This window comes from Salvelinus sp. IW2-2015, unplaced genomic scaffold (assembly GCF_002910315.2).
Source record: "Salvelinus sp. IW2-2015 unplaced genomic scaffold, ASM291031v2 Un_scaffold2502, whole genome shotgun sequence".
Classification (NCBI taxonomy): Eukaryota; Metazoa; Chordata; class Actinopteri; order Salmoniformes; family Salmonidae; genus Salvelinus; species Salvelinus sp. IW2-2015.
Window position 1 is genome coordinate 161,965 of NW_019943818.1, and position 10,227 is coordinate 172,191.

Consider the following 10,227-nt stretch of genomic DNA (forward strand, 5'->3'; position numbering starts at 1 on the left):
AAGATGAGAGATCTTTGTCTACGTTGTTAGATAGTATGTCAAGGGAAGTTTCGGGAATTTCTGCAACCTACATAGATATACTAGGGGCGTGGTTCGTTCCACCTGTTTTAACCACCACAATATCTACGAGGGGACTCTTCATCTGTGGATCGATACGGGCCGCTATCTGAGACCGCTGGTCCATTGATGTAGCATAGGCGGCTAACACTGTTTTAAGCTCGCTATACGCCGCAGACTATCTATGGGATGCGGCTCTCATACTGCTGTAAGGCTTGCTCTGCCGACCACTTCACAGGTTACGCCGTATGAACGGGGCTTTTCACTTGTGTTTGCTACCACCACAGTAATCACTTGGGATGCAGGGTAGCGGCATCAACTGTTAAAGCGCCATGTTGCACAGAACTCCTTAGGTCGGGGTAAGGCGGGGGGCTCTGTCATCTTGGTTTAAGACTCGACGCTAGTACATTTAGGGCAGGGCTTTCACTGTTTGGCATGTTGCCCGAAGAGGCCGTGGGTCCTGTGTCACTGGGTTTAAACAAATGACACACATATCTAGAGGGGGGCTCTTTCACTGGCTTTTGTCTCGACCCACATATCTAGGCAGGGGGGCTCTTCACGGTTTAACACCAATATCTAGTCAGGGGCCTTCTTCACTGTTTAAAAGCCACCATCATATCTAGCAGGGCTCTTCACTGTTTAACCACACATATTAGAGGGGCTGCTTCACTGTTTTTAACCACCACATATTAGAGGGACTCTTCACTGGTTTAACGCACCACGATTTAGAGGGGCTTCTTCACTGTTTAAACCACCACATATCTAGCAGGGCTCTCACTGTTTAACCACACATATCTAGCAGGGCTCTTCACTGTTTAACCACCACTATCTAGCAGGGCTCTTTACTGTTTAACCATCACAGTATCTAGAGGGGCTGCTTACTGTTTAACCACCAATATCTAGAGGGGCTCTTCACTGTTTAAACCACCACATATCTAGCCGGGCTCAACAAATGTTTAGACCAACCATATCTAGAGGGGCCTTCACTGTTTAACCAGCACATACCTAGAGGGGCTCTTCACTGTTTAAACCACAATATCTAGAGGGGGCATTTCACTGTTTAACCACCACATATCTAGCAGGGCTCTTCACTGTTTACCACCACATATAACAGCAGGGCTCTTCACTGTCTTAACACACCACAATGCTAGAGGGGCCTTCTTCACTGTTTAACCACCACATATCTAGAGGGGCTTCTTTCATCTGTTTTAACCTCACATATCTAGGAGGGCTCTTCACTGTTTAACCAACCACATATCTAACAGGGCTCTTACTGTTTAAACACCACATATCTAGAGGGGGTCTACACTGTTTAACCACGACATATCTATGAGGGGCTCTAACACTGTTGAACCACCACTACTAGCAGGGCTCTTCAAACTGTTTAACCACTCACAGATATCTAGAGGGGTCTTTCACTGTTAACCCCCCACATATCTAGAGGGTCTTTCACTGTTTAAACCACACCGACATAATCTAAGCAGGGCTCTTCACTGTTTAACCACCACATATCTTAAGAGGGGCTCTTCAACTGTTTAACCCTCACCATATCTAGGCAGGGGCTCTCACTGTTTAACCACCCATATTATCAGGGCTCTTCACTGTTAACCACCAATAATAATAGCAGGGCTCTCACTGTTTACCACCACATATTAGGCAGGGCCATCTTGCAACTGTTTAACCAGCCACATCTCTTAGCAAGGGCTCTTCAACTGTTTAACCCCACATAATCTAGAGGGGCTCTTCAACTGTTTAACCACTCACATATTAGAGGGGCTCTTCACTGTCTTAACCACCACATATGTAGCAGGGCTCAACAACTGTTTAACCACACATATCTAGGAGGGGCTGCTTCACTGTTTAACCAAGCCACATCCAGAGGGGCTCTTCACTGTTTAACACACAATATCTAGAGGGGCATTTCATGTTTTACCACCACATATCTAGCAGGGCTTTCATGTTTTAACGCACCACATATCTAGCCAGGCTCTTCATGTTTAACCACCACACTATCTAAGAGGGGTCTCTTCACTGTTTAACCACCACATATCCAGAGGGGCTCCTCCACTGTTTTATCCACACAATCTAGCAGGGCTTCTTCACTGTTTAATAACCCCACATATCTAGAGGGGCTCTTCACTGTTTAACCCAGCATATCTAGAAGGGGCCTTCTTCACTCGTTTTAACCACATATCTAGAGGGTTCTCACTGTCTTAACCACCACATAATCTAACACAGGGCTCTTCACTGTTTAACGCCACCACAGATATCTAGAGGGGCTTCTTCACTGTTTAACGCCCACATATCTAGAGGGGCCTCTTCACTGTTAACGCACCACATATCTAGAGGGGCTCTTCAACTGTTTTAAACCACATATTAGCAGGGCTTTACTGTTTAACCACCACATATCTTAGCAGGGTCTTCACTGTTGTAACAACAACATATCTAGAGGCGGCTCCTTCACTGTTTAATCGGCACCACATATCTAGAAGGGCTCTCACTGTTTAACCACCACATATTAGCAGGGGCTTTCACTGTTTAACACCACATATCTATCAGGGCTCTTCACTGTTTTAACCACCACATATTAGCAGGGCTCTTCACTGTTTAACCACCACATATCTAGAGGGACTCTTCAACTGTTTAACCACCACATATCTAGAGGGGCTCTTCACTGTTTAACCAAGACCAACATACTATCTGAGTAGCGGAGCTTTCACTGTTTGACAGCGAGCTGCTATACGACACTAGCGGGGGTCCTCCTTGACCTGTTGTGATACGCCACACGGACATGTATTGCCCTAGCAGGAACCTCGTGTGTTACGCGCTAACACTCCACAATAGGCTGTTTAGAACGGGCTCTTCACTGAGTCTTAAGCCACTTGACCAGTTAGGCGGGGGCTTGCTTTGACCAGACCTGGTTTGAGCCGGTACGCGGGCTCGATCTCAGACATCTAAGAGGGGGCTCTTCACTGTTTAACCACCACATATCTAGGAGGGGCTCTTCACTGTTTAACCACCACAATATCTGAAGCGCTGCTTCGAACACTGTGGTTTAACGGGCTGGTTGGACCCACCACATATCTAGAGGGGCTCTTCACTGTTTTAACACAGCCACAGCACTCAGACTGGGCTCTTCGCTCGGAGGCGTTTAACGGCTGTCATTGACCGACACCTAGAAGCCATACGGTTAATACTGAGAGGGCGGCTCATTTGTCTTCGTACTCACATCCCGCGCCGGACATTACTCCTAGGGCTTGATTGGGCCTCTTCACTGGGTTTAAACCAGAACACCTTTAGCGAGCGGTATCGCTTGTGCTCGTTGGTTTCACCACAACATATCTAGGGAGGGGTACCTTTCACTGGTTAACGGCCGGTACGGCTGTTGCCGACCTCGCGGTACGCGGCTGTTGCCGACCCTGGCCGGTACGGGCTGTTGCCGACCCTGGCCGGTACGGGCTGTTGCCGACCCTGGCCGGTACGGGCTGTTGCCGACCCTGGCCGGTACGGGCTGTTGTGCCCTTTTTTTATTTGTATTCATCTATTGTCTATTGACACTACCTTGGACTAAGTGTTGTTGTATCTCTATTTACTAAACAAACCTGTTTTAATTGTATATGCCTTTTATCTGTTGTTTTGGACAATACTGGGCTGGTATCACAAAATCAACCAAACTATGATCAGATGATTGTGATCAGATTAATATAAGGGAATTACCAGGTGAAACAAAAAGGAGAACAGTCATTGATAAAGTCGATCAAAACTCAGGAACAACTGTTCTGCCAACAAGGTCACTGAATCTTGGAGGAGCCCTTAACAAGGCACAGTCTATTGGAACCGTACAGACTACAATAACACAGCTCTTCAGCAAGTCAAAGGTTTAGGGGGACTATAACTCTATTCACACGGGACTAGTGTTAATAGAGCACGTCGGTAATGTAAATATTAAATACAGCATATCCGTTTTTCCAGTGGATGATTCGGACGTGATCAGTTTTAACCAAACTGCCCCTGTAATATTATTCACTGTTATGACGGAAGTCGGGAAGCTCTTCTAGGCGTGTCTAGGGATATTGACCTACTGACCTTCAGTTCACACGTCTAGGGATATTCTAATATTGACCTAATGACCTTCAGTTCACATGTCTAGGGATATTCTAATATTGACCTAATGACCTTCAGTTCACATGTCTAGGGATATTCTAATATTGACCTAATGACCTTCAGTTCACATGTCTAGGGATATTCTAATATTGACCTAATGACCTTCAGTTCACACGTCTAGGGATATTGACCTAATGACCTTCAGTTCAGAGAAAGTCAAAATAACAATGCATATTAATAAGAATCATGGACTTTTAACCTGCAGACATTTAATTACCTGACGGATTTGGCAAGTTATCAATTAATTGGCACAATATTGTCCACTTCTTTGTCTTTTAAAAATACGTCACTAGGAAAGTTGATATGTGATAAAACAGATCATTCATCTGTAGGCTAGGTGCAGAGCACTTTGTTTTTAAACATCAATTTGTTCCCATGTTCTTACCCAAACTGGGCTCTCAGCACCTGTTAAACTCTGTAATATCCCTCAAAACACCAGGGATGACGATTCACACGGGGGAAGTATTATCAAAGGACCTTGGAGTATTCTGAAAAAAAATTATGTTTTTATGGCTGGGATAATAACCTTCCTGCCATGTAAAAAGGACTAACACGGGGCTAAAATTACAGATGTGAGGATTTGTGCTCGTGCGCATAATTACATTACCTGAGCTCCCCCAGCAAAACGTATCCCTCTCCGAGTAGGGCGTAAGATCATACATTTGTAGTCACAGAGAGAAAAGTCTAACTTCTCTCAGCAGGCCCTTTATATCCTAATCAAACATTTTCTGTAAACGCATAATACAATACCATGAAGTGTCCACTCTGCCGTCAACCACTATCAACACGCATAAGAACATTCCATAACATTCACTGTGAAATGTAGTGAGCATCAACCCCTACAACATTCCATAACATTCACTGTGAAATGTAGTAGACCATCAACCCCTACAACATTCCATAACATTCACTGTGAAATGTAGTGAGCATCAACCCCTACAACATTCCATAACATTCACTGTGAAATATGAGCATCAACCCCTACAACATTCCATAACATTCACTGTGAAATGCATGGTTACTTCCTCCTAATTAAATATGAATGTATTAATCTTAAATATTCCCATTACACGTTTTAATACCTAGTGTGGGGTCAGACTATGGGACTGCCGTTGGTGTGGGCTAGATTACATTTCTATCTAACCACCTGACCAGAAGAAAATCATGTACTTTCCCCCTCTCGTACTTCTATATACACATTACATGTAGAAACGTGACCCCCTCATACTCCTGACTTTTTCCCCTCCCGTACCCTTTCTCAAGCCCTCTCTCTCTCTAGTTCCCGGAGCAATAGGTGGTAGCCTAAGGCAGCATCCCAAATAGCACCCTATTACCTATGGGGCCCTGGTGAAAAGTAGTGCACTACATAGGGAATAGGGAGCCATTTGGGTAAACGTAAGAGAAATAGTGTTGGGAAAAGGGCATGACTGCCTGAGCTGAACGCAGTGCAGATACAAAATGTGTTCCGTCTCTCTCCGGCTGCGTCCTTAACGCAACCCTATTCCCTATATAGTGCCCTACTTTTGGCCAGAGCCCTATGTCGTGCACTATGTTGAAAATAGGTTGGCGTGTGGGACGGTGTCTCTGTCTGTAGCACAACAGAACACAGTTACATTTATCCACGCTAAGCATGAGTTTAGTCAGCTGAACATCTATTTTCCCCTCCGTTCACGCTCTCCTAGTTAACAGGAGTCATTGCCAATTAATACGCTAACTCGGGTTTAATACTTCAATGTGCAAGTTTCTGCCTTCGTTCCCAATGGCACCTTATTGGTTAAATGTACTGCAATACAGTGGGGTCCCAAATTATTGACACCCTTGATGAAGATTTTAATTACTTTTACAATTACAATGTTTAAATTGAACTTTTTAACTTGGCAAGTCAGTTAAGAACAAATTCTTATTTACAATGACGGTCCTACCCCGGCCAAACCCGGACGACGCTGGGCCAATTGTGCGCCGCCCTATGGGACTCCCAGCCACGGCCAGATGTGATACAGACTCGATTCGAACCAGGGACTGTAGTGACGCCTCTTGCACTGAGATGCACAGTGCCTTAGACCGTTGCGCCACTCGTGAGCTAAGATGAGCAAAATGACTGTATAAAATTTATAATTGAAACTCTGAGCTATATTGTATGCTCCCAGAAAATGGAGTCATTGTATTATTTTATACTAATATAATTGCTCAGAGAAGGAGATTTTGTTCAAGTAATATTATTTTGTTAAAAATAGGTGTCAAATGATTTGCATCGCTAAAGATTCTTATAAATAAAGTAGAAGGTAGTATTTGGTCCCATTTTATTCCTAGCCGGCAACGACTACATCACGCTGGTGATTCTAGAAACGTGTTTAGATAAATTTGCAGTTTCACCATTACCAATAACATGGGATGTTAGCGTGATCTTTGACCCTACTAACTTTCTCACTCGTCATTATTCACGACTCATTCAGGATTATTCATAATCATGGTAGTATCCACATTTAACGTAGACGTTTTTAGAAAGAAATTCTATTCTTATTTACAAAAAACACAAATGACACACTACATTTATTACCATTCCATAAGATAATCTGAAACTGCAAATGCATTCAACGTGTTTCTAGAATCACAAGCTTGATATAGTCATTGCGTGCCTGGAATATGGGACCAAATACTACAATTTCGACTACTTTATTTATAAGAATTTTTAGGGGTGCCAATTTTAATGTCTTTTTGAGAGGAAAAAAATATTACTTAACATTTCTCAGAGACAGAGATTTAGTTTATTAAATAATATTCCTAATTTTTTTTGGGGGGGAGCATACAATATAGCTCAGTATTTGAATTATTCATTTTATCAGTTATTTTTGCTCCTCTTTATCAAGGGTGTCAATAATTTATATAGGGTGCCATTTGGGACTGTATATAGGGTGTCAGTCATTTGGGATGCAGACTCTCTCCAAACTGAGGCAGACAGAATGGCTGAGTGAGTTATGTTGTCTAACTGAGGCAGACAGAATGGCTGAGTGAGTTATGTTGTTTAACCGAGGCAGACAGAATGGCTGAGTGAGTTATGTTGTTTTTCCTCTCCAGAATCCGTACATCTACCCGGTGACGTTTGCCAACACCAGTGAGTTGTCAGCTCTGGTCATCAGGATGTTTAACGAAAAAGGAACTCTGCGGGATCTCATATGTAAGGTAAGGTTAAAGGCACTCTGAGGGATCTCGTATGTAAGGTTAAAGGCACTCTGAGGGATCTCGTATGTAAGGTAAACATATCATCAAGGCTGGGTTGTGTTCATTAGGACACATCACAACAACAAAACAAAAAAAAGCGTTTATTATTGGACAAATTCAACTAATACCTCCCTGTTTCGTGCTTACTGAACATGACCATGGTCCTGCTCTCAGGTTGATCTGACCACGGTCCTGCTCTCAGGTTGATCTGACCACGGGCGTCCTGCTCTCAGGTTGATCCTGACCATCTGTTCCTGCTCTCAGGTTGATCTGACCATGGTCCTGCTTCTCAGGTTGATCTGACCATGGTCCTGCTCTCAGGTTGATCTGCCCTCCGTCCCTGCTCTCAGGTTGATCTGACCATGGTGCCTAGCTTCAGGTTGATCTGACACTGGTCCTGCTCTCAGGTTTGATCTGAAACCATAGGTCCTGCTCTCAGGTTGATCTGACCATGGTCCTGCTCTCAGGTTGATCTGACCACGGTCCTGCTCTCAGGTTTGATCTGACCATGGTCTGTCTCTCAGGTTGATCTGACCATCGTCCTGCTCTCAGTTGATCGACCACGGTCCTGCTCTCAGGTTGATCTGACCATGTCCTGCTCTCAGGTTAATCTGACCACGGTCCTGCTCTCAGGTTGATCTGACCACGGTCCTGCTCTCAGGTTGATCTGACCATGGTCCTGCCTCTCAGGTTGATCTGACCACGGTCCTGCTCTCAGGTTGACTGACCATGGTCCTGCGCTCAGGTGATCGGACCATGGTCCTGCTCTCAGGTTGATCTGACCATGGTCCTGCTCTCAGGTGATCTGACCATGGCCCCTGCTCTCAGGTTGATTCTGACATGGTCGCTCTCAGGTGTGAGTCTGACCATTGGTCCTGCTCTCAGGTTGATCTGACCACGGTCCTGCTCTCAGGTTGATCTGACCATGGTGCTACTCTCAGGTTGATCTGACCACGGTCCTGCTCTCAGGTGATCTGGAACATGGTCCTGCTCTCGGGTTGATCTGACCATGGTCCTGCTCTCAGGTTGATCTGAACATGGTCCTGCTCTCAGGTTGACCTGAACCCTTCACACTCCTGGGAAATGGCCTATATGGATATGAAGTAGCCTATGTAGCTAGCTGAGTGAGTGAGGAGAGCAGCGTCATGACAAGTGATGTGAGAACAATGAACTAACAGCACTAGCTAGCTACATAGGCTACTTCTCCATGTGGTAACTCCTTTCTGCACCATGACAGGTGATGTGAAAATAAATAAATATAACGGATATCTCCGTTCATCCAGGGTTTTTGGTTGGGGGTATGTCCGGATTGTTCTTGTGGGTACAACATCAGCATAGTCAACTTACACACAGCTCTGACACACGCACTTACCCCATCAGACATGCTACCAGGGGTCTTTTCACAGTCCCCAAATACAGAATAAAGAAAGCGTACAGTATTTTATAAAGCCATTATTGCTCAAATGAACAGCAAACCTGTTATTTATTTTTTTTAACTGATAAAGCAACACCTCACCCCTATTTGACCTAGATAGTTTGTATCAATATGTAGGCTACGTGTACCTTTTTTTAAATACATTGATGTAGCTCTGTCCTTGAGCTGTTCTTGTCTAAAAACGTTCTGTATTAGATCATGTTTCATGTGCAACCCCTGGAAGAGAAGCTGCTGCTGCTTTCACAACAGCTACTGGGGATCCTAATAAAATAACCAAAAAGCAACACATTTCCTAATGAAGCCTGTGACCGATGTACTGTATATTCTTCAACGTTGATGGGTTCTGGAGGATGAATCTTTGAACATTAGTTAAATTAATATTCTAAAAAAAAAAAAAAAACACTCCTGCGGCATTGAGTCTGCCTCCTCAATTTAATTGTGAAAGCCTAACACTAATATCGTATTAGCTAGTCGTGTTGGCAATAGAACAAGCTTTTAAATGGCGCCCACCTGACCCAGATTGATATTTATGACGGACTGTTTTTGGATTGCGTAAACAACAACAGTAATTGTGTGATGGCTGGGATACAGGGATGTGTTCCAAACTAAACAACTACAAGGGTGCTTGTCCTAGTTCCTCAACGGCACATCTAGGAAAGCTCAAAATAGCTTCTTATGTTACTGAATGTACCCAGAGTATTTTCAGATTTCGTTATCAACAAATGCGGCGAAAAGTACAGTAAATGTAAAATGCAGTGTAATGTCAGGTGAACTGGTGTGTCCTCACCGTTAGTCTAATCATGTTCCCATAATCTCCAAACTGTTCCCTTCACCTTTAGTCTAATCATGTTCCCATAATCTCCAAATTGTTCCCGTTCAATTGCTACCGTGGTTATGATTTTCATATTTCTTCTGTAAGAATCATATCAATCAAACACAGTGATCATAAACGTTGACACTGTAAATTACATGAATTTTATAAAAGGGTAAATGTGTGAAGTGCACATTTGGACTCACGGGTGTTTAGCTTGTTTGTATGACGTCAAAGCTGTATTTATTATTATCCTCAACGTCTCATCTTTCTAAATACATCGAGTCCTCTTTAATGTACAGCATGTCCTTCACTCTGACAACACAACATTAGCATGACGTTGCCCAATCAGCAGGAGGGATGGGCGGGGTCTTCTTGTGATGCTCAAGTTCAGATCGTCAGTCAGTCAAAACCCATACAGAGCCTGACCTCTGACCTCATGTATAACATGTTACTGTACAGCCTCTGACCTCATGTATAACATGTTACTGTACAGCCTCTGACCTCATGTATAACATGTTACTGTACAGCCACTGACCTC

The 10,227-nt window shown here is 43.9% G+C and overlaps 1 protein-coding gene across 1 annotated transcript in view; it reads left to right on the plus strand.

The window, feature by feature from the left end:
• Window positions 1–10,227, plus strand: part of pxk (PX domain containing serine/threonine kinase) — a 48,518-nt gene that overhangs the window by 17,599 nt on the left and 20,692 nt on the right. Inside the window, 3 exon segments of the mRNA XM_070440391.1 lie at window positions 7,297–7,413; window positions 7,965–8,073; window positions 8,241–8,296. Coding sequence (XP_070296492.1) covers window positions 7,297–7,413; window positions 7,965–8,073; window positions 8,241–8,296 — 282 coding nt within the window.